This window comes from Nelumbo nucifera, chromosome 5 (assembly GCF_055504915.1).
Source record: "Nelumbo nucifera cultivar China Antique chromosome 5, China Antique-T2T, whole genome shotgun sequence".
Lineage (NCBI taxonomy): Eukaryota > Viridiplantae > Streptophyta > Magnoliopsida > Proteales > Nelumbonaceae > Nelumbo > Nelumbo nucifera.
The window spans coordinates 1,527,672-1,553,274 of record NC_142653.1 but is presented as its reverse complement, the minus strand read 5'-3'; the positions used below and the strand labels follow the sequence as shown (position 1 = coordinate 1,553,274).

Sequence of the window (25,603 nt, the reverse complement as noted above, 5' to 3'; positions counted from 1 at the left end):
TTCACCGGTGAAATTGGCGTTCTTATTTATCACTGTGAACAAATGTATAAGGAAAAAAAAAAGGAAACAAACAACACACTTGTTAAATCAAAGTTAAATATAACACAGGGCCTAGAAGGTTTACAAGCTTCGCCTATTCTGTTCAGCAATCTGCAGCACCTCTTTTGCCAACGCTGAGTATGATTGAGCTGTGTCCTGCATCTCTGAAGTCCGCATGCTGATTCCCTACTCAAGAAGATTAAAAAGATTTACACTTTTTTCCCTCTTCATTCCTTTCCTCTAAATCAGAAGAACCAAAAGAACGTCTGTCTTCTAGAAAATAATGGAGATAACATAATTCAAGACAGATAAATGTGTATAGAAGATCCACAAACTCTGAAGACAATATTATAATGCCTGATTGCCTGGGCAAAGGAATTTCCTGCCTACTGAATTTGAGAGCCTTGGAACAATGAACATATTTTTTATGCATATGCATGTTAATTGATAATAGACCCTGTGATTACTCAAAAGTTGACAAAAAAGACTTCAGTTTTGCAAAACCAGAAAGAATTCCTCGAAATGGCCCCACAACTAAACATCGTTTGGTGTGTCTTCAGGTTCAGAGTAGTTGATGACCGCCTAGAGAAACTGATCGCCTCATATACCCAATTTTTGTTGTTGAAAGATGTTTAAAAAACTAAGCGTGGACCTTAGAAAGATATAATAGTTTTCAGACAGCCAATGAGTTACCTGCAACTTCCTCAAATTGTTGCTAAGCTTGTTTTCTGCCATTTTAGCAATTGATGATTCCTGCACCGAAGGATGAAACAAATATACTTCTAAATCCACTTTTGTTCTATTTTAATCATGCATACACCACTTGATAAGTGACAATATAGAAAGTGCTCCTATGTGGTAAAAAAGCTACTTATCATTAGCCTGATGCTTGTCTGGCTGGTTATAGGTGGCCTCACACGAGTTGTTTGGTGTGAGGCCTATAGATGTGTGCATTATATATTTCACTACAAGTGTCATACAGCTTTGCACATGAATGAACAATAAGGTTTTACTTTTGTATACATTTATATACACATCACATCAAAGGTTTTACCAGTCAAAGGGAATTCATGAAAATTTCTCTAACTCATACTGATATGTTAAATGGCAAAATTCAATTCAGATAATGCTCAATTCCTTTTTTTTTTCCTAAACAACACGAACTGTGTCTCTATTAAATATAATGTGTTGGTAGTAGAATGGGGAAATGAATGTATACTTACACCAGTCAAAGGGAAGCCATATTTCTTCTTGATTTGATCAATTGCACTGACCTTCTCATCTTCATGCTCCTCTTTTGATGAAGTTTTTTCATTTCTGACCTTTATTTGTTTCAGTTTACCTATAATTTGAAATTGTCAGTCTTGTTCAACTATTTGCAGAAGGACAACATTGTTTCACATGAAGTGTAACTATAAAATCTATTGCCACTCAACGATGTTCTGGTCTCATTGAAAGGACTATAATGTTTTTCAAAAGAAATTGTATGTTGGGTGTTTGCCAATTTTGCATTCTTGACTCTTTCAAATTTGAAAAATACTGATACTTTTCTTTTTTTTTTGGTTATACAAAACATAGCAAAGAAATACTGGGCCCAGAAAAATTTTCTTCTTTGAGTGAAGTATCATGAAGAAACTGGAAACTATTGCAACATGGGAGTCTGAAAAGGTAGAGACAAAATTAAGCATATACTGAAAGAAGTTCAAACGGCTTCCCTGTTTCTTAAGTTTTCAGGGCAGGGAGAGTGGTTCAGTAATCTTATGTTCAAAAAAGCCATTACCCAATGTTAGTCCCAGCTACCTGGGGTCTTGGGAGGGGTGGACCATATATGGTCCTAACCTTCGGCATTTTTTTTTTGCACAAAGTGGCTTCTCTCAGACTTGAATCCATATTCTCATGCTTGACACTTGACAGCCTGAGGTTTTACCATTACACCAAGTAATGCCTCCTAATCTATGTTCAAAAGGTAGATCAATAATTTTAGTTCTCTAGGTTGTATTACTACGTACATGATAAGAAAATGTCATTATCCAATGCTGGTTCCAGCTATCTGGGGCTGGCATCAGTCCCTATGTGATCCATTAAAGATGTCTCTATGCTCAAATTTGCACACATGGCAGTTAGATCTCTTATTCCAGATTGTTTGGCATGTTAAAAAATGCAATAGATACAATGTTTTCAACTTTCCAATTGTTAGATTGTTTGTTCTGGGAGGTCCTGAAATCTGAAACAGTGGACAAATCCCCATGTGACCTGATACTCCCTCTAAGTAGCAAGTGACCACCTTTCAAAATAGTGAGGTTATAGATTTACCCAATAATATTTTTCAACATAACATAAAATTCAATAATTCATGAAACTAACCCCAAATCATTTGGAATTAAGGCAGAGTCAAATTGAGTTGAGTTTATCAACATAGGATAAAGTTAGAAAATGCAGATATAAAGACTCTTAAACATTTACTGAAGTCTGACCTTTAATTTCATGAAATTTGTTGCTCAACTTCTGCTTATTAGATGCAACCATGTTATGCCCCCTGGGTTTCTCATCTGGATCTTCAAGGTTGATATCATCTTGCATTAAACCATCATCAAGAAAAAGATTAAATAAGATAGTTGAAAGGTTGCCAAAACCTTGAGGTTATGCCCTAAAGCTAGCTAACATGAAGGGATTGAGTGAAGCAACTCCTAGATGGATCATGGCCCAAAGATCATATTAATGTTCCATCAAAACGTGAAAACATGTTGAAAATGGGTATAACTTCAAAGAAAGAAAATACTGGATGTTAGGAATACAAAGTACTAAGATAACGTGTGCTTACAAGACTTGTGGGCAATGACTTTCCGACATACTCCACAAGTCAACCCACCTGAGTTTATTCAATAGTAAGGGGTGGTGGTTTGGAGGCTAACTTACCTATACTTAACTCAATTTCATTATCATTTGTAGAAATTTCTTCCATCTTTTCAGAAGTCAATAGAAAATTATCAGTTGAAAATATGGCTGACAATTCCTCAATAGTTGCTCTGGAATCTTCAGCTTCCACATATAGATTGTGCGATGCTTTATTTCCTTTTATATCTTTAATAATAGAACTGAATATGCCCTAAATTCCAAATATTTGCAGCAAAAGTATTAGTCCATAGAAGTTACAATGTTAATGCACAGTCTGGTCAATTTTTGACATGCTACCTACCTTTTTCTTTTCTTTACAGATTGAAGATCCAGAAGCAGGGTCATCATGTAGATCCATCACATCATTCTTGTAAACCTCACTAATAGGGTCCAAAAGCCTAAAAGGGAGAAACAGAATACTACTTGATCAAATGGCCAGCACAAGATAAAGTACTGCATTATTGATGGATTATTATTTCTTCTAGAATTATCAATACAATGTAAATTATCATACCCATGTTTCTGAACACCAGAAAAAGAAGGGAAAAAAATAAATCATGCAGCACTATTATAAAAATGGCTCCCACTTTTGATTTAATCAAATTTTCCCATTGAAGAGATCAATAATCTACAATATCCTTTCAAGGTGAATTTGTATGCTTGGTTTTCAATATTAAGAAAATTGGTCAAGCAGAAGATTTCAAGTAATACTATATTCAAATTTGGCCACTGGATTGTCATTAATGTGGTCCTCTCCCTTAATTTCTGTTAAAATTGGGTAGCTATCAGTGGGGCTTTATTCAATTGAAGGATTCTTATCCAGAAATCAAAGGTTGACATTTGATCAAATGCTTAAATGAAGCAGTATTTGAAGACTGCATAGTCTACAGTTCAGCTTTAGTCAAATTTAGAGTTGTTTTATAGGTTAAATAGGTAGTCCAACCCTAGATTTTTTACCCTCTCATATTTATTTTTTATTTCATGTAGGACCCACTTGTACTCATTGTAATTGCTGCTTATTTATAACCTAGGCATTAATATGAGTCAAAGTATGAAGTTATTTTTTGAGTTTCATTTGCTTGTAGGTTGAGTTTCATATATAACCATTGGACATATTTACTTTTCTTTCTTCTTATACTTACCTTCCTAGTTCACCACTATTTTTTTGATTGGTCTCCTTTATATCATCATCAGCAGAAGTGGGAGCACTATATTTGGTAGTACTTTTACTTTTACTATTGCTGTTGTTATTGTTATTAAGCTACTTTTAAAGAAAGGTCTACTGGATTAATATATCTTTATACACAATAATGCAGAAAAGCAATATAGTTAAGCACGATGCAACTAAATATTAGATTCTCCTCAATAAGTTAATTACTCTGTTCCCAAACAGATGCAATGCGACTTGGCAGCTGATCAAGGAACTGGGCATTATGTGATCTGCTATTTCAGACCCAAAATATTCATTTAAACCAAATTGAAAATGTAAGTCAGACCTAAAGCTAAGTATTTCATTTTTATTTTGAAATTAACAAATACAGAAGGTTTAGAATACATTAGCACCAGCGTGACCACTGGCTAGATAAACCACTTGTCAAGGTTTCAAAACATTGCCAATAATTGAAGCAAATTGTGCACATCGTAATGCTGCTTTATGCTTAGTGAGCTTGTGAATGATTTACCTCAAATCATTCATTTCAACCATTGCATCCCCTTTTCTTAATCATATTCATATACTTTATGATCAAGTCCATAGAACACTATGTGAAAAGTTTTAGCCTCTTTATGTATAGATGCCTTGGTCAATGTTGCATGGAAACAGACATGGGTATCAGAACCTGACACGCTTGCCTGGGAGTCTAACTCGGCAAGACTATAAAAAGGAAACTTGTGGGCATGTCTATAGAAAAGTATATGTTTTCTGAATCCTGACATTGCATACTTAAAGAGAACCAGTCTAAAAGTTAATTTTTCTTATGCTCTTTGTGAAAATAGCACTTATTTCAATTTTCAAATAAGCAAGAACAAAAATGACAATATTGTGTAAAATGTCCCTCAAGAATCCATGGAATTTAAGAATTCAAAACATGTTTGACAATACAGTGCTGACAGTTCATCCATTATGAAAGTCCTTGCAACTGGATCTAGAGACTACGGTCCAAATTGCCTAGAGGAAGCTTTTACTCATGTCAGCCTTTGCAGTTTTTTGACAGTGAATCACCTTAGGGGGTCAGCAATTCAACTGGTGTATCTTGTGGTAGAATAATTGAAGAGAATGTAAGTCCTCTACTTCATTGCAGATTGTCTTAAAAAGTTCCTTATTGTTCAGGGGGGAAAACTTTGTGAATTGGTTTCTGTATGTCTGTGTTTTGTAACAAGGAAAAGTAGTTGGTATTTTGAAACATTTTTTAGAACTTTTCCTCATTTTTCCCTAGTATGTATCAAGCCTGTTAATTTTATTTTCTCCTTTATTCCAATAATTTCTTGTCCATATCTTTCTTGAATCAATTTTTTGCTGTTTGTTCTCCTTACAAGCTGGCATATTAGGTTTTGTATTTCTAGGCTAGTTTGATACAAGAAAAATAACCAAGGTCTTCTAAAAGATACATCTAACCTTGATGAACCCATACCTAAAAAAATTGTTTGAACAGATATATCCAATGGATAATGTATGAAGGATGAGTGTGGACATATGTAGCATATAAAAAAGAAGAAAAACCATATGCAACCATTTCAAGCATATAGGTATACCTATAGATCTCCTTCTGCTGGAAAATTGAGACAAAGAAGACTTCCTGGTCTGCATTCACCTGTGACCAAAAGGGAAATTGATTTATCAAGATGAAGCCTAAAGAAGAAAGCTTCAAGAAAAAGAGTATATATCACACCAATTTTACCAGAACAAGTTCTCCACTAGATGAAGAGCATATTGAAATTGAACTATTAGATCTTGAGTTTGGCTTTGAATTTGATAATGTAAAACCCCGTATTGAGGTTTCCTTTAGAAGATATAATTCTGGAAGGGACCTGGATTTCCGCAAATAGAATTCTCAAAAAGATATCTAATAAATGAATTAAAAATAAAGTGCAACATGTAAAATTAAATACAATCACAAAATTGAAGAGCATGGTTCACAATATTGACAATATTTTGCGAAATGTCTCCAATTGCTTTGATTTATACAAAGCAAAGATTTGTATTTATACAAAATTGAAGAGCATGGTCAAAGAGAAAGATTTGTATCCTATTTCCATTTAAGTCTTTTAATCTTCTCTATTTGATTTATACAATTGCTTGCTATGCTTTTAGCCTTAAATGTGCAATTATACTTCTTCTAGTGATTCATTAAAGGTTTATTAACTAATTCCACAATTTTAGAAAGTTATGACTTAAATATAAAATCAGTAGTAAATAATCTTTGTTGTGGGAAAAAATGACTACTAAATATTGCAGGATAGGCTTTCTACATGTTACGATATTTTAGGGATTCCTAACCTATTTATGGCAATTGATCTTTACCTAATCTTAATGATTTACATTAATCTTAGAATTGTGAACAAGAACCCTTCATTTTCTCAGGTTTCCATGTACAAATGATACAAATTATGATATGTGAAAGAAGATGATGGAAGGTTGGAGGATGCCTAATGTCAGAGCAAGTTTGAAGTTCTGCAAACAAAGCATGCATGCCGGCCAATGTTTGAGGTGGCTCTTTGTCAAATGGGGGGTTATGTTAGTTAAATGGTCAAGGGGACGTTTTTAGTAAGGCTTTTCTTTACTGTTTTTAGAAAATCCATCAAGTTGGTGAATCATGGGTCAAGATTCAGATATTGACTATTTGAGTGAGAACTTTATGGGGTGCTATACCGCACCAAGGGGCAATATATATATTGAAAAAGGTAAGGTAACTTTATTAAGAAATGGAAATTGGATACAAATAGGCCCCTATTAAGAAGCCAAAACTAGGTCCAAGGCCCAGATTACATTGCACCTCAAGAAGCCTTCTAGAGCTCAGATGGGCTCCAAACACCCTGGTTTGGAAACCTTTTACAGATGCAGTCCAAGACACCACTAAGGGGCTCTATATAGCATTCTAAGGGGCCCTAATGATGAGATAAAAGGAACATGTTTTAAAAGACAAAAACACCCCACGTTTTGGATTTTGCATAGAAAGAATGGCTCCTTTGCTTCACTTAGGATGCGTCCTGTTTTTCAACAATGGAATGTGCCCAAAATCCTTTTTTGATGACAAGCTTGATTTAGTTAGGCTATATTTCTAGAAAGGGTTCGACTATGATGTGGAAAAGATATGAAATGGGAAAAACAACTGACCAATAAACTGAAATCATAAACGTGGTAGCAAATAAGGTGTTATTTATCAAAATTCATGGGTGGGTTTTGATTGGTCAAAACTCTTTCCATATCATATCTTTTCTGCATCATAGATTTTCCCTTCTAGAAAACAAGAGAACAAAAAAGGAGGTTGATGATATCCCCATGTATTAAAGCGATTTAATCTCTGATGTCTTTTAGTAGTTTCCAACAATCAAGGGTAGTTTAGGAAGTTAATTTTGATGTTTTATAGGGTTTATGAGGCTGTAAAGCTCATAAGCACTGTTCACACACTGTTCATCTTATTCTATTGTTGTTAGTTCTAGTTCAATAATAAGAGTTTGATAGTTCTTTCTTCCATTCTCCATATTTGTTTAGTATTGAGAATATTTTATTTTTTTTATCTCTTATTTTTTCTTATTTTGATTGCTGTAATTGGTTCTACCTTCTACTGTGTGCTGATTTGTGAGAATTCTAGGATGCATTATCATCTAGTCCATCTTAATAGTTGATTGAGTTAATAAATTAAAACGGAGTTAAAAAGACAGTGGGTTATATTGCAATTAAACCAAGTCCTTGCTGACTCCCAACTCCCAAGGAGAATGGCTCGTGATGGAGTCAAAGCAGACTTGTTTAGAATACCATGTTGGTCTCTCCTAAACACGATTACATTGTTAAATATGTGGCATAAATTGATGAGCAGCATATCAATGTTCAATACAGAAAATTTAAAGAAATGCTAAAAAGAGAAAAGTTATCATCTAGTCCATCTTATTAGTTGACTGAGTTAATAAATTAAAACGGAGTTAAAAAGACAGTGGGTTATATTGCAATTAAACCAAGTCCTTGCTGACTCCCAACTCCCAAGGAGAATGGCTCGTGATGGAGTCAAAGCAGACTTGTTTAGAATACCATGTTGGTCTCTCCTAAACACGATTACATTGTTAAATATGTGGCATAAATTGATGAGCAGCATATCAATGTTCAATACAGAAAATTTAAAGAAATGCTAAAAAGAGAAAAGTTATCATCTAGTCCATCTTATTAGTTGACTGAGTTAATAAATTAAAACGGAGTTAAAAAGACAGTGGGTTATATTGCAATTAAACCAAGTCCTTGCTGACTCCCAACTCCCAAGGAGAATGGCTCGTGATGGAGTCAAAGCAGACTTGTTTAGAATACCATGTTGGTCTCTCCTAAACATGATTACATTGTTAAATATGTGGCATAAATTGATGAGCAGCATATCAATGTACAATACAGCAAATTTAAAGAAATGATAAAAAGAGAAAAGTTATCACCTTATTTCAATTTTACCACTTGTGAACAGGAGAATTAGGCCACCATCAAACTGAGGGGTGCATAATGTTGATGCAAAGCAACAACTTTCATGAAATTTTTTCTTTTGGTACACCTTCTTAACTCCCTGAGATAGTAAGAAGTGGAAGAAATATGGTATTTTCAGATAAAGTTTCCAAAATATGTCATTCTTTTCAGGTAAAGCAGTTAAAGTTTCACTATGAAGTGCTTGTATATGAGAGGTTACCTGAACCACATGCATTAAAGAATATAGATATACAGATTTCTCAGAACAAAATAGTAGCAGTGATTGCTTGGATCTACTATCCTCGACAGAATTTGCTTTCCATATTTCCATATTGTCTGACATATCCTGTCCACCTGTGCACATTATAGACAATTCTTTTGGTTGGGCAGATTGTTTAATACTTTCAAAAGTAGGTATACTGTTTTCTACTGAAATGAAGAATTCAAGTAAATAAGGGTAGGGGTAGGGTCCACTCATTTGCTTAAACATGTAAAATTGTACAGAAAGGAGGAGCTGTTGGCCTCCTTATTCTATTGAAGTCCAGAAGGAAAAAAGGCATTATTACAACCTGAGGATGGTAAGGAGTGCCATTACCCAATGTCTTCATGAAAAGAGCTCTGGAGGGTTTCTTAGGATGGACCATACTAGTGCTCAAAGTGTTCCCACTGTCACTCTCAAGAGCCAAAACTGACGAGTCTTTTGTTGCTACAAATAACACATTCTTCTCAAAACCATGGAATCTGCATGCATTAAACTCTAGAGAGATGACATCATTACTGAATTCACTTGCAATGTGTTTTTGAAATAATACAGTGAGCCCTTCCATGTCAATGAGTGAAATCTGGAAGAAGCATAAAAAAGAAATTAGAATTTTATCTTCAGTCCTCCATTGTAAAAAGCCTCAATAGATATTCTGACAAATGAAAGAAAAAGAGCCTATATTTGTTAAAGGACTATCCATAATATGATTTAATAAAATCATTTAGAATAAAAATATCGTTTTCTAGGTTCACGGGACCCATAAACTTATGATGTATCTCAAAATAGATCAGACATTTGTTCAGTGTCAACCATTTGTGATCAATAAACCTCAGATGCACTAAGAGTGAGGATGGGACCGTTTGTTGAGTCCAGAGCTGGCCTCAGGTAAGTATGCAAAAAGTCAACTAGACAATTCTCTAAGAAGTGAGGATGTGCTTATTATCCTTCCAACCCCAAATATTTTATGACTCTTCTCAACTCTGATATCATCCAAATCTAATTGACAAAAATAGTGTACCAATAAATACTACAATTCAACATATTAAATAAATAAAACTTACATATCCCTGGTCAGAACCAACAGCAAGATATCTTGAACTGCAGTCTGTGTTGATAGAAAGCACAGCTCTATTAATCTTAATGAGTTTAACACTAAGGATTATTTGACTGCTTCCCTTTTTTGTACTTCCTGTGAAAGAACAAAAAGAAAAGAAATGTTGGCCAAGTGTTTCACTAGCCTGGTTGATTTTCAAATATGCTAACTATGATTAAAAAGATCCTTCTCTCCAGGAGAAACTGGCAGCAAAGATGCACAAGTAGACAATTTCTATCATTTCAGGGTAGAAAAGAGGATAATAGATGGTAAATTAGAAAACAAAAGAGATTTTTTCACAAACATGAAGCATAAGTGAAGTTTAAGCTAATCAACACCGAGAAGTTTTCAAACAAGCATGCCATATGGTAAAGTGTTCTAGAAAAGAAGTTAAGAAATCAGAATCACCATATCATATGATTTCTGAGTGTCAGCATGCATGGTGATATAATGCACCAAAATATAGCTAGAAAATGTACCGTGTCATTATTCTAGTAAACGTGTCATATGATTAACATATAGAATTGAATAGGCATGACTAGGAATAGAAGTTAGCTCTGCATAATGGGTGGAAATATTTGGCAGAAAATGCATAACAGTTCATCTCTTCCTGATGATGGTCATCCAAGCCTTATTTCAACTATATGGGGTCTGCTATATAAATATTGTTTTGCCATTCTATTCTGTTTAATTCCATATCCATTGTTAAAATATGAGCACTTAAATCATTTATTACTACTTCAATCCATGTCCTTTTTGGTCTACACCTAGCCCTTCTAGCCCCTTCAACCTGTAATAGATCACTTCTTCTTACATGTGCTGTCGATCGATGGTTTATAAATTCTAGGGCCTATGATATGCCATGAAAAATGTGATGACAATGTCCAAATGTTAAGACCTATGATACCAGTATTAGGAGATTTATACATGCCTAGCGCACTGGTGTTGCACACTACAATGACTACATGCCCAATATGACACTGGATACTGAAAGGATACTAAATACTTTAACATGCGGGGGTCTAGGACCCTCAGGAATTGGAGGGGTGTTCAGATGGGATGATGGGTAAAAAATGGCTCTGTTTTCAGGATATATCGTTTTTGGTGACTCAACAAGGGCAGAGATATTGGCAGTTTTACATGGACTGAAATTAGGGAAGAATTAAGCTACGGTGGGGTAATGCCAAAGTCAGTTCAAAAGTCAGAGAAAGAGAGAGATAGAAGGAGAGAGAACAGCAGAATGGTGCGTGTGACACCTTGTCAGTCGACACCCTAAAAGATATAGTTATATTAAATTGTAAAAGGACAGATCTGCCCTTAATGTACAGGAGAGAGATAATACAAAGAATAGATATACAACAAAGAAAAGTAAAAGTACAAAAATAGCCCTACAGCTAGATTTCACTGTCTCTACACTCCCCCTCAAACTGATGTTTAGGAATAAGCATAAGTTTGTCCATGAAAAATAGATGTCAAGCCCGAAAGAGACATGAGTAAGAGATATGGTACCCTCAAGAAGGAGATCGCAAATGAAGTGGCAATCAACTTCTATGTGTTTGGTGCTCTCATGGAAGATGGGGTTGGATGCAATTTTTATTGCACTGATATTGTCTGCATAAAGAGGAACAAACAATGAAGGCTCATTTAGTATTTCAAATAGAAGAGCCCAAAGCCATATGATCTCACTACACATAGAAGACATAGCCCTATATCAGCTTTAGTGGAAGATTTGGACACAGTAGCTTGTTTCTTGCACTTCCAGGAGATAAGGGAGTTGCCTAGGAAGACACACTAGCCAGTAGTGGACCGTCGGGTGTCAGGGCATCCAGCCCAATTAGCATCCGCATAGGCCATAAGATGAATGGGAGATGATGAGGAGAAGAATATCCCATGTGACAGTGTGCCTCGCACATCATCAATGCACAAGCCTCACAATTCCTATGTTATCAATATACTTAGCAACCTTGATAGTGTAATTGTATTTCATATACTTGCCTATCAAAAACAATTACCAAGAGTCAATAAGATGAGATTGTCATACAGTGATGCATATTTTGCATTGATGAGGGTTGGTTGATTATTTTTCTTGTATTTGATGTATATCCTCATATATCTGGAATCCTAGATGCAGGTACATTAGCGAAATCATTAGTTACCTATCAGAAAAAAGTCTAGTCTAAAGATTTGTTGGATAATAAGTTAGTGATATCTTCATCTCATATGCTCCATAATAGGGTTTTCTCTAGTACAATGCTGCAAAAGTCTTCTCCCTCTTAATTGGGATAAAGAAGGCACTAGCTCAAATAATCCTCTAAGTACGAAACCACATTCAAAGGGTGCCATTCTGACATGAAAAAGGCAAAATGTTGTTGCAAAGTTTGAAGAAAACTCATGAGGAAAAGATGGTTGATTGTAGTATACTCACCTTGCATGTAATGTGTGCATGAGGAGATACGATTCCACATGTATATTTTCAATGGAGCATCTCATAAGTATTAATCTTCATATGCTTCGCCTTCCAAAAAACCATTTTGATGCGGTAATTTGTTGTATGGTGTTACCTTTTTCAAATGGAAAAAAAATTCACACAGAAAGTGAAATGGTGAAGAGTTTCTTGATTTTGTTTTTAAAAGATATTTTCAGACTTTTATCAGTGTAGATTTTAATTATGAGAAATTTAATATATGGTTCTTGGACAAAAAGAGTAGTTTATGAAATTTTAGAATATGTATCTTTTCAAAACAAAATGCACCATGGCATGGAAAAATATAATGTTTTCAGTTCCTCCTTTTATTATCATCATTTCATGAAAGATTTCCTCTTATATTCCTTGCATTTTATGCTTATCTTACATAGTTCATGCCCTTATCATATCTGAAAGTTTTTTGTGCTTCTAAACTTGAGATAATCAAAATAGAAATAAAAACTTATGACCTAAACAAACTGAATCAAGAAATTGAAACTTTCTCCCTTTAATTTTAGCTTTTGTTGAAGCGTCACCAGAAATGATGTAAAATTTATCATCCTTTCAGGTCATAGTAATCCCTATGCACTGTTAGGTAGTTAAAGACAGCAAAAACTTGATGAATGCAATTGCATGTATTGGTAATGTCATGATGTCTTCCAAACTAACAATCTATTGCAAAAATAAATCTAGGTCATTTCTTTCTTGAAATTTAAGAACATATTTATCTTAATGATTAGAAGAAAAGAATCATGCATTGATGTACCTTGTAGAGATAAGATATTGGTCTCTGTAGAAAAATGCTTGGGTTTCAATTTGAAGATGCGAACCTGCAGAGAAGATAAACAATGAAGCAGAAAATAATTAGCTTGATCTACACAGAAATTGATCATATTACATAAAATTCAGCAAGTACTTCACCACTCCATTCTGATCTCCAGAAACAAGAACCCAAGAGGTGCTATCAAAATACAGTGCTGTCACAGGAATTCCACTCAAAGAATGTTCATCTTCACTCTGCATTATTAAAATTAAACCAGAATAGCCATGTTCTTAAAAGTCCTAACTATAAAAAACACTGGATATTATGCAACCTGTATGAAACATAATCACAGGATTACCAAGGGAAATTACCTGTTGCTTTATTGATGCAATTGGAAGCAGAAAGGGACATGACAAATCCCAAAAATTTATAGATCCATTGCAATGCCCTGTTATATATAAGTTTCTAATCTTTTCAAACCCACTGAAGTGTGAAGAACTTAAGTGATGCCTATCATTTCCTTTCATATCAGTTGGAAGAAGCTGTGGAAAATCTTTTGCCATTGAAACATAATCCTACATGTTGAGAAAATCATACAATTACATTTCCAGGACAGTTTCAAGCATATAACTCAACAGTAATGCATTCAGTAGTCAGAGGTTATGATTATAATACCTCATTCAGAGATCTTAAAAGATTTCTGTTATCTGTAATATATTTTGCCACGGTTATGCTTGAATCAACAAAAGGCAGTTTTACTGGAACCTCCCTTGGAATTGATGGTGGTGACCTTGATTGACATTGTAATAGATACTGTTCAATTGTAAAATCATCATAAATATACAGGTGACCTGACTTCAATAGAACCACAAGAGAATCCTGTTTATGTTTGTTTGGGTCGCCAGTGCATGAAATGATTTCCATGTCTATGCAAGGTTCTGGCAGCGGAAGCATCAATTTAATTGTATGGGCATCCGTATTCTCATTCAGAGTTATTACCTACCACATTGGAACCACCCTTCATCATGAGATGGTTAGACTAGAAAAAAGGAAATGTGTTTCAAATACTGGAAGTATGTCTACGTAGTCCATCTTCAGAGCTCAAATTAATTGTTTCTACATGCATGTCCTCTTACCTAGAATGTAGCTGTCTTCAGCAGGAGGGGATTCTGGTGAGGAAAATAGGGGACAAAAATATGCCTATTGACTATAAGTACTAAGTACTACTAAGCTTCCCTAAATGTCCAGAAGTCAATGATAAGAAAAATAGGTGGATCAGTAACAGCAAATAACACTAGTTGGGAGGAATGATAGTAAGAATGAGAATTACTTCATATTAATATTTCTATAACTTTGTACTAAATCACCAATTATTGTCTATATTCAACCAAGGTAGAATATTTAAATGAAAGTAGCATAATGTCCACAGACCTGTAATGAGTTTGTGGATGCAGAAGATGCACCATTGACATATAACCGACTTGCCTTTCCATTTGCATATGCCCATTTTAATGAAACTATAGGAATGTTGTCCATCTTATACCCAAGATTAAGTTTTCTAAGAGGAACATTTTGGGCAAAACATACTTCTTCCCTATCTGCTAGTAATTCACTTTTTAAATTTGCAATTGTAGGAATGTTCCAGAGTAAAATCTCTCCATTCCCATATCCAACAACAACTTTACTTCCAAAGGGGCATGCCCAGCAGGCAGAAGTTACTTGCTTTGTTTCATGACGTAATGAATGCAGAATATTTCCACCTGTTACAAAATTGACTTTACATTCCTGAATTTCCCATAGGGTAATAAGACCATCTCTAAATATTATAAGAACCCTGCATAATGAAGAGAAAGAAAAATCACTAGAAAGATTAAAGAAAATATAATTGCACAAATGTAAAAAGTACTCATTCCCTTCTAAGGATTATTTGGAAAATTCTTTGAAAAACTTGGTCAGCATTCAAGTCAGACTTGGAAAATTGAGCCTCAACAATTTAGGGCCCAGTTTCTGACCCTGCTTTTTTCATTTCTGTGTCATTATTACAGAAAAATAATTGCTTTATTTTCCAAAATATTTGTTGTCCAAAAATTTATATGGTCCCATGGGGTTGACACCTGTTAGATTATATGTGAAATTTCGAACCCATGTAAAAAGTTTGAATATAGCTGTAAGATCTTTGTTAGGAAGTGAGAAGTGAAAACTTGGGCAGCATCATTTTTCCACCCAGCATTAGATTAATTAATGTATCTGCACGGTAGTTGAACCTTGAGTTTTTCTGTATTCCCTGACTGAGGCTTGGATATGGCCTTCCCACCTATGGGCACCTTCTTGTATAACATTCAACCAAAATAAGAGTGGAAAAGTTATGGCATTTGACACAATTTAAACACTATAGAGAAAAAATATAGGAAAAAGTGTTTGGAAACATTGTTAACAGAAAGGAAAAGAAAAGCATAAATGCAATAGCACCTTGCCAATTTTGAGATATTTAGTCTCACATCACCATTTACCAGTTTTAAGCCTCAATAAAGAATTGGAGAGGTAGGGGTATCTTTGAAAAGGCTTCAGAACAATGATGATGATCATTGTTGAAAAAGGTTAACCGAAAAGTGAATGTCCTTCATTTGGAAATTTTTATCTAAGTTATTCTTCAAATCTATACTGAACCTGCAATCTGTGACTGGAAAATAGATCCATATCTATGACACCCAGATACCTGTACAAGGGTTCCATATAGTCTCATATAATCTATGATGCTTTGCTATTGAAAAGGAAAAGAAATCAATTTCTCGTCCCCTATAGGGCATAGCATGGATAGGGGGATGGGTCAACACCTTAATAAATTACTGCTGGCACTGGTTTTACTTTTATAGATGAATGAGTAGTATCCAATGTCATATCTAGCCGTGTCCTTACTGTATTTGGGTGATATAGATCCCTATCAAATTAAAGTATGGATAACTCCATATTAATATTGTATACTTAAGTTTGGATGCATGTTGCAACTAATGGCTTTTACAACTTAAATTTGTTCTGGAATATACAGAGTGAATCACAAATGCAGAAGGCAGGCCAATTTCTGCCAAAAAGCATCAAACAACCCTTAAATTTTACTTTGATCAGAAAACTTCAAAAAGGTTACACATGTAGAATTCTATGATCCTTTGAAAACTGCTGTTTACTTTGTGTTAACAACTAGAAATCATTCTAAAAGAAAGCATATCTAACAAAAAAGGCATTACCTCTTGCTTTCAGCCATTGGTTGGGGCAGTATGTGCACTACAGCAGTTTCACTTGCCACTTCAGTGTTATTCCCTAAAGTAGGGCAGTAATCAAATTAGAAACGAAGATGGAAACCATCAACCAACCAATTATGAAAAATTATAAGTAAAAACATATATTCAATATCGAAGAAGATAGCTTAATACAGTTTCTATCCTAAATCTACCTACATCTTGGTTGAGCATCAAAATGGAAAAAAAAAATCAGAATGATTATTCAATAAAATGCAAATAATAATTTTTTTTTATGGAATTGGAACAAAAACTAATAACTTTTTGAAATATAATTATATAGTCTGAGGTGCTCCATTTCCCTATAAGATTTTACAGTGATAATATAATCTTGAAGTATTGGAAATGCAGTTTTTTCATTTGACATTGCTTTTAAAATAGCAATCACATATAGAAATTTAATCTAATCCAAAACCTTACCTCGGTTTATGGTTTATACAATAGAACTTGCTTAATTTAGTTCTACATAAAACATTTTATGTATTCTCTCTTTATATAGGAAGTTACACCTGCAGCCTTTGTGGAGTGGAGTCTCCTCCCACATTATCTACTACATTCCACTCCCTTTGTATATACAAGAGAATTTGGGTAATTCCTAAGGATATTTTTATGCTGATATATTCAGGGGTAGTTAGAGGCTTGAATCCTTGTGGCCCCATTTTATCAAATTTTTGAAAACAAAGGCTCATCCATTGAGGCCAATATTCCCTTATTTCCACCCCAATTTCATATTAAGAGAATACCATATTATTTGTCAAAATAATGTGACAATAATAGGCTGAAGAAGATAATTGCTGGAAATAAGCATCTGTTTAGTTTGCATAACTCTGCATGCCTGCTTTGTTGAAATAGCACTCTATTTTCAAATTGGCCATTTTCTCCTTAGATACCTTGAAATCTTAGATTTGGTTGAGAACTTTAAGAAGTTGGAATCTTAGAGTTTGTTTCCCTAGTAGAATCCTTTAAGATATTTTATGATCAAAATCCAAAGATACATTCTTAGGTGGTTTTATTGTATCTCAATGTGGCATTTTTTGTAAAATGCATGTTTTATCTTCTTCCTTGTCTTTTGTGGATGCTATCATTTGGAAATCAGTGATTTAACTGTTAAGAAAAGATTTTTCTTGGACAGCCGATGCAGTGATTTGGATCTTGTATATCCTTCTGTTTCCTGAACATTAAGAAACTGAGATCATGTTCACATGACCATTGAAATCAAATGAATTTTAAATATTAATATGTTTTAGGATACTATTTCTCCACTTTTTTATATTAATGTTCATGTTCTTATGCAGTCTTGTTGAAAATTTGACCTCGAGGTTAAAACCTGCCTCTCCTCTCAAGACAAGGGATGGATGGTGTCATCTACGAATCTAGAATACTAGAACCTCTTTGAGTTTAAGGATGTTAGTTATGAATTTTAATTTTCTATGATAAAATTATTATTGTGGTTAGCCTGCTAATCCAAACAATAAATGAATACTTAAGATTTTCTATTATAAAATTCATGTATGGGAAAAATGAAAGATAAAATATTAAAAAGTAAAAGTTCAATATTGTTGGTGGTGAGGGGGCTACAACTGTGCCTTTTGTTCCTTTACAATGATTGAACTTCTAATTAATGGTCAACAATAGTGAGCAACCTCCATTGAACTTGGGTGTGAAAGTTTGGTTAGCATCAATGGACATTCGATGGTGGTGTCTTATATTACCAATCCAAGAAGATCTCCAAGAGTTAAAAAATATTTTATGTTTGCCTGTATGTCGAAAAGATTCTCAGCTTTGAGAAAGTATTATATTTATTGTTGCCTCTTGCTTAGTTTAGTGAATAAGATTGGTTTCCCATCTTAAATGTAAATAAATCCCTTTGATCAAGGTAGATTAGGCATTAATTCTTCTTCACCTTTTTCCTTAATAGTGAGAGAGATCCTATCCCTTTTTACGCATCTCATTTCAAGGAAAATTTGGTGGGGCTTCTCTTTCTCCCTTTATCATGTTGGCCCTCTATAGGGCTTGGGTTACTTGGGGTTGGTGGTCCAGTGGAACTAAAATAAATATACTATATTATGTGTATAAACATATACATTAAAGCATCCAGAAATAGTTAAAAGACCAGAAATGCCAGCATGAACAAGTGTAACACTAAACAGGTACAGGAAATAGTTAAAAGACCAGAAATGCCAGTATGAACAAGTGTATCACTAAACAAGTACAGAAGAAATGCACACAGTGCGCATTGAATACTACGATATTTATAGTTAGATGAATAAAAACAAATCAGACCATTGGAAGGGATATTTCTCACCATGAGTTGCTGAGAAAGGAATATAGTATTTCATCTGTACCAGTTGACATGATTCTTGGTCAAGCTTTAGAACTGAAATATTTCCACCAGAATCCCCTACATACCTGAATTTTATTTTTCATTTATACCCATTTACCGTTGTTATGTTAGGATAACCCTAGTATTTGGATAATTTAGAGCATGGTTTTTAAAACCGACCCGGAGACTGAACCGGTCAGGGGTCTGGTTACCGGTCGAACAGGCCGACCATTCGACCCGAATGGTCAACCCGTTCTGACAAGAAAATAAAAAAATGAAAACTGGTCAAAACGTTCGAACGGTTAATTGCCCGGGTCAGTGGTTTATTGACCAAAATCTATGATTTTTTATGAAAAATCCGCTTTTGGACCTGACTGTTTCCCTGTTTTTCTGATCCGACCATCCGGTCCGGTCCGATTTTGAAAACCATGATTCAGAGCATACTTACATGTAGAGAGTCTGTTGAATGACTGTGAGAGAGGTAATTTCTTCTTTGAAGCTGTGCACATGAGATAATTGTTTCCTCCTTATGTCCCAGACCTAAGATTACATAGATTTTGAAAATAAAAGTGACATGAATACATGCACTTTCTTTTCTTCATTTTAAAAATAGAAAATAATATTCAGGTAGACACGTATGGTTTCAAAATTACTTGCCTCAATGCGGTTTTGTATAGTTACATTTAGAAGGATGCCCTGATTCTCAATAAACTGTAAAATAAAAGGCCATAAGTAATTTCAATTATGAACACTTCAAAATTGTTAAGATGGTCAAAACATTTTACCAAGGACTTTTCTCTAAAAAATGCTGGTGATAACTATGAAAAATAAAAGCTAAACACAATAAGAGAGGAACCTTGAGAAACTTGCTTGGAACTGCCTCATTAGATTCCAGTAGAGCCTGAGTATTACTCTTTCCAAATAATTTGATCCGGCCATCTCTGAGAAAATCAGTACCCGCTCTCTATATTTAGACTTTAATTTTCATCACAACTTCTGAATTTCACCCCCACTAAGTGCATGTGTCTAAAATTAAATGCACCAAGCCTGATGTAAAATATAATATCAACCAACCAAAACTATAACACACCGTCGATATGAACTTCGACATGCCAAAAGACATATATGTCAAACAATAAGAATGTTCACCTCACCAATATCCAATAGAGAAAGTAAAGGGAGTGACAGTGAGAAAATGCATGAAAATAATATTGTGTAGATATGATGCATATGCAAGATCAATAATGGGAACATTGCATTAAGAATAACTCAAAGACAAATATCCTGTTACCGTCTCAAAAAAGCAGCAATAGTTACAAATGAAAATGTTTTCTATGTACAAATATCTGTCACCTCAACCGTGGAGAAATTACTACTAATGAGGATAGTTTCTAAGTACATACCAAAAAAACAGGATGGTTTCTACTTACATGCCCAAACAGGATGGTTACTACTAATCCCAGTCACCTCGCGTACCTTGGGTCACTCAGCTAGACCGAGGCTCGAATAACTCAACTTTATGCATCGGTCTGCTGAGGTGCCACATAATCTCCATCTAGAAGCAAGTCAGATGTCTCTGGACCTGAATAAACCTTATCAGCTTACGCGGAATCCATCTTCAGTTGTGAAACCAACTCTGGACCATATGGGCCAAGGATCTCGGACACGCATCGTGTGGCCCTCGACAACTTGTCTATATAAAGGCCTTGCCTCCAGTCTTACAAGGTACGTGTGACTCAACTCTCTAAATTCTATTGCAATATAGCTTTAGCTCTCTCAAAACTTCTAATTCGCTAACTTAAGTATCAGAATACCCACACCAAGTAAAACATAGAGAACACTAGATCGCGTTTCATCAATTTCTAAGTAAGCTATTATAAGAACGAATTGTTCTGCCATCTACGTCTTCCTTGACCATATGAGGCACCATTAACTAATTTGTCGTATAATGGAATTTTCCTTAGCAGGAAAAGCTCTAGATTGGTATTATATGTTGCTAATTTATTACTTTGATGTTAAAAACATACAAAAACCATGCATGTAAAGCAACATCCATCAACAAAAAACTTGAACATTAATGGAGTAGAATGTAGTAACCAGGCACCAAAAATAGATTGAGAGAAGCACTTACTTTGTAGAAATTGCAAGGATTTTTTGAATAGAGTCGTAAGCCAATGATATGGATCCTGCTGGAATTCCATAATGGAATACCAAGCGTGGATTTACGTCATCAGATTTTATACCGTTAAAATTTCCACCTGCAGGCTGTGACACGAGTAGTAACAAAATTAACATCAATCATAAAAAGTGAGCAAAAACAAATGCAAGTGAGGCGGAATTTGACGACGCATTGGAGGAAGATGGCTATTACAGTTGACTAGCATCTAAAACAACACTAATTGATCTTTGCTCTTCAATTAATCCCGAAATAACGCTCAAACGCTTCTGTAGCATAGTGGTAGTGCGTTCGCTTCGTAAGCGAAAGGTCGCGAGTTCGATCCTCGCCAAGAGCTCATCTTTTTCGTTACCCAAATTTATTTTTGGCATGCTTTCAGTTTCAGAGAAGTAAATTTGAATCATCACCTCTAAGTTTGGAACCATTTTTTTCTTTAATAAATTATCACTTTAAAGTTTGGAACCATTTTTTTCCCTTTATTTTGGATTCAAAAGTCATTCTAAGAATCGATTCTTTGATAAAAAAAAATCTTTTTTTGGGGCTCAGAATTCATTCTGAGCAGAATTTTAACCAAACATAAACTTAAATTGTAAGTTCGTAACTCGTCAGAAATATAAACTCTATTCGAATTGGAACCCTGGGCTGAACTTGGGCTACCGAACTCGGGCTTGGTTTGGAAACTATCAGATGATCACTAATTCCAGATCAGGCTGCCCAGGTTTCATAGAGTTGTAAGAACTATTTTATGATTATTAGTTTAGGCCTGCACGGGGATTTAATATTTCCATATAGTTTTTTTGATAGATTAATATTTTCATATAGTTGTACCATTAAATATTAGTAGCTTTTCATTCGATCAATCCTGATCTTATTTATTACAACGCTGTTTAAATAGAGGGCAACACGAATCTCTAAGCTTTAACAATAATAATAGCCAGCATCCATATATAATCAGATCCAGATGGGTTACCAGGGAAACATGAACGTGAAACCTCTTACCTCTGTATGTGAGTCATCTTGACTAGTTTGAATGTGGGGCAAAGACCTTTCAATTTCAAGGGTCGATGGACATCGGGAGTAAGTAAACACCACCCATCACGTTGGCAACATCTCCCCATCTCCCCACGAATGCTAATAACATGTAAAGAATAGTGATTTTCTGCCAATAAAACACGCTCCAATCCCTATCTATAAGATCTGACATCCATGCATATATCATCATGAGATTGGAACCCACCAATAGACTCGTTATATATAAGATGTGTGGTGTTAGATCAAATCGGTGAATTGTTAAGACGTATTTAATTGATTAACAATGCCGATTAACATGTAAATACCGAACATCTCCCAAAGAATCCTACCCACACCTACCCTCAGGACACACATCACATGGCCTTTCGTTTGAAATGTTTTTCCATATTTCTCCCATCTACGAGGAACTTCTTACTTTTATTCTTGTATACAAGACGACAAAGAAAAAACAATTGCTAATATAATAAATAAATTAACAGGCCTGTTTGAAAATTTGAAAAGCAAATAATAAGATCATAGAATGATGGTAATTCACAGTAAAATAATAAAAGCATAATTACACGTGTACGATGGATTAATTTCACCTTCCATTAGTCATTAAGGGATTGATCTCTGAGTGGTCAAGATCATCTCACCATGTACTAGGTCTAGGGCTGTGAGTACATATGCATACAATTAAAATTGCCTGTTGGGCACGCATCCTTGTCTCTACTATCTAATGCCATGATCGTTATGAGTAAACTATCACCCCATGGTCCACGCGTAACTTTTTAAGTTTTGGGTACGTTAGCAAATGCCATGAGTCCACCAAATGATCAAATTTGGCTCCACAGACCGACCAAAAAGAAAAAGAATTAATATTAATAAAGTAGTCCTTAATCTTTATCCTATTATAAAGTAAAAGTTTTTTTCCTTAATTCTTGTTTTCCATTCTTTTCCATGGAGAATAATTAAAGACACAGATCGTTGTTTCAAGCTAGAATAAAATGTATCCATCCAAAAAAGAATAAAATGTACAAAACGTTTTGGTTACTCCGGGGAACTTGTCTCTTTTAAGATATTACCAGAGTATATCAACTAATAAACCTTACACAGTATTGTATATTAGTATATATAAGTAGAATACATCAGTGTTTTCGCCTATTGTATTTCGTACAACAAATGTTAAATTTATTTCGACATGGAGTTTTCTTTGGTTATCTTATCGATTTGTATGTTGTGAACAGATGATCAGACCTACATTATCGAGTTTTTCTTACTTCGGTTTCAATTTTTTACAAGTAGAAGACAAGATCCATGAATCCAGATAGTGGTGAAAAAAATAATCAATCTTAAATTGCGCTATCTCTCGAAAATGTTTTACTGAAAACAAGTTTGATGCAATATCAATAACACTTCGTAAAGGTAGAATGCAAGATGGAGTAGAAAAAGTTCCTCCATGTCTAAAATTAACCTCGGGATCCGTGGACGAAAGACAGAAAAGAATCGCAGAAAATTTTAACTCGAAGTGGAGAGTCTATAGAGAGTTCACATACAAGTAAGAAGATATAATAGAACAGCGCGTTAATGAATTTAAAGAGAAATCAGAGGAGACGAAAGAGAAGAAAAATATACAGGAAATGAAGAAGAGATCGATCGGTTACAAACCTTCTTCGAAGCCTTCTCAACGAGCTTTTTGACGAACATTAGAAGACACTCCTACTAGGACTATACTACTTCTCAGAGAAGTCTCCACGGAACTTAAAAAGATGCTGATTCTGATGTTCGACGAAGAAAGAAACCCTAAGAAGCAAACTTTGCCTGCGTTGTGAGAATCGCCTGAAAGAGGAATTAAAAACGATCGAGGGTTTGAAGGATGGAAACTGGAAACTAGAGAGAGGGAGGGGGGTGGGGGATAAATGCAGAATCAGCAGTTGATTGCGGTTTTTAAAGGCAACAAAGGTAGGAACGGACATTTGAACACGTGGCGATTGATTAGCTACGGAACTTCATTACGTCATTATCAGGGATTGACTGATAACGATACTCACAGCACAGAAGATATTCTTTCCCAAAGTGTATTACTGAAAAAAAGAAGATTCTGTTCAAGGCTCCAAAACATAATCAGTAAACCAGATAGGTATTAGTTGACTGATTCGAGTCGATTTGAGTAGTGGGCATGGGTCGACATCATAACCAAATGGGCCCCTACTCTTGGACTATGGGGGACATCTGGCGGTTAAGAAGGAAGCCTATTGCCTCAGGGTCAGGGTTCATATGGCGAGTAGATTTAGGGGAAGTTAACTTGATATTTCATCATGACTTAGGGGTGCCAATTTCAAACGCAACCAGTGTGACCCAGTAAACCTACCCATTTATAACCTGTCCATTTAATTTTGCAGGTTGGAACTTGGAAATGGATTGGATAATCCATTGGATGAAACCACTTTCATACTTGGGTGGTGGGATTCAATTATTCAAATCAAATGAATCAACCAGTGATGTCATAAAATAGAAAAAATAGGAATTATAAAACAAGAAATTTATAAAAATTGGACATGTATTTGATAAATTCTTACTTCAACCAGGCAAATCAATGATACTGAGATGGTAATAGAACCGGTTGGTTCAGATCAATTCACTAAACCGGCCATTGGCAATGTCAATTGGTCCAGTCGACCAGCTCAGTTGTGGGTTGAAAACGCACCTCTAATCTCTCTTCTCTGATTCTTTATCTCGATTAAATTGTCCTTATATATAAGCTATCAAAAAATAACTTGATTTTAAGTCATAGAACATGGTAGTTTCAACTGATATTTCTTGCCTATGGTTCAAGAAGAGACGCAATAATTCGATGATCAAAGATTAATTTTCAACAACTGGTCTAAGAGTAGTTTTACTAGAACTAATACAATTTGATTTGAACTTTCGTAGCTTTTTCGATAATATATTATGTAGAAAATTTAAATTTAAAAGAAAAATTTGTACTAAAGTTGTATTATAAATATTTTTGCACAATTCTATTACATATTATTTGGATAAAGTACTAGATATTTTTCATCTTATATAGGATAAAACTTCAAGTTAGACAAAGGAGAAGCCAACTCAATGTATGTCTTATGAAGTGCTACAGGCAGCAGTCAGGCTTCGGCAATTTGAGCTTTTGCACAATTGGATTTGGATTTTCAGGATCTGGGCAATGCTTGGGCCTAGAAATTAGCTTGACGACAGTTTGGGTTTAAGGCTCGCTTGGCCCAAGCTTGGGTAGAGCCTGCTCAACCTAACTCGAACCTTTTGTTTGAAAGTCAATGGCTAATTTCATTAAGAATTTCTTCCGATGTTTCCAAGAACTTCATCAAGTTTGCAGAGTACTTATAAGAATTTTTTCTGGTTCCCAGGATTTGTTTCTTTATCAGTAATTTGGTTTGGATTGATCTTTTCATTTTTTTGTCTATTATCGCTGATTGTATTCTCATGAATTGTATTTGAGATTCTGAGCATTCTTAATGAAATTCGAATCTTTAAATCCATATTCATGCTCATACACACATTAAGGGGATGTTTCGTATGCAACCATGGATGCATTGCGCATCCGTTTCTGGTCCACCTCAGCACTACATAAGCG

General features: G+C 34.8%; 1 protein-coding gene and 1 non-coding gene across 11 annotated transcripts; one reads left to right on the top strand and one right to left on the bottom strand.

Moving 5' to 3' along the window:
- Window positions 1-23,901, bottom strand: DAW1 (Transducin/WD40 repeat-like superfamily protein). 10 transcript variants are annotated; one of them, XM_010267891.3, is made up of 25 exons: window positions 23,647-23,901; window positions 20,923-21,056; window positions 19,648-19,732; window positions 19,449-19,502; window positions 19,240-19,331; window positions 18,774-18,877; window positions 16,418-16,490; window positions 14,607-15,009; window positions 13,851-14,174; window positions 13,547-13,750; window positions 13,334-13,429; window positions 13,179-13,242; window positions 11,458-11,559; window positions 9,917-10,044; window positions 9,189-9,435; window positions 8,814-8,947; window positions 8,569-8,693; window positions 5,832-5,961; window positions 5,686-5,744; window positions 3,236-3,332; window positions 2,956-3,145; window positions 2,514-2,612; window positions 1,263-1,381; window positions 733-792; window positions 1-225 (listed from the first exon to the last, which is right to left on the bottom strand). In XM_010267891.3, the coding sequence occupies exons 1-25, from the start codon at window positions 23,683-23,685 to the stop codon at window positions 121-123; spliced, it is 3,267 nt and encodes a 1,088-aa protein (XP_010266193.1). In that variant the 5' UTR covers window positions 23,686-23,901; the 3' UTR covers window positions 1-120. The 10 variants fall into 10 exon arrangements, with proteins under 10 accessions (XP_010266193.1, XP_010266195.1, XP_088744920.1 ...); XM_010267893.3 differs by having other exon boundaries at window positions 13,851-13,988; XM_088888794.1 differs by lacking the exon at window positions 733-792.
- TRNAT-CGU (transfer RNA threonine (anticodon CGU)) lies at window positions 21,233-21,304 on the top strand. Its single transcript has one exon. It is a non-coding gene; the product is annotated as a tRNA-Thr (tRNA).
- Window positions 23,902-25,603: the final 1,702 nt, after the last annotated feature.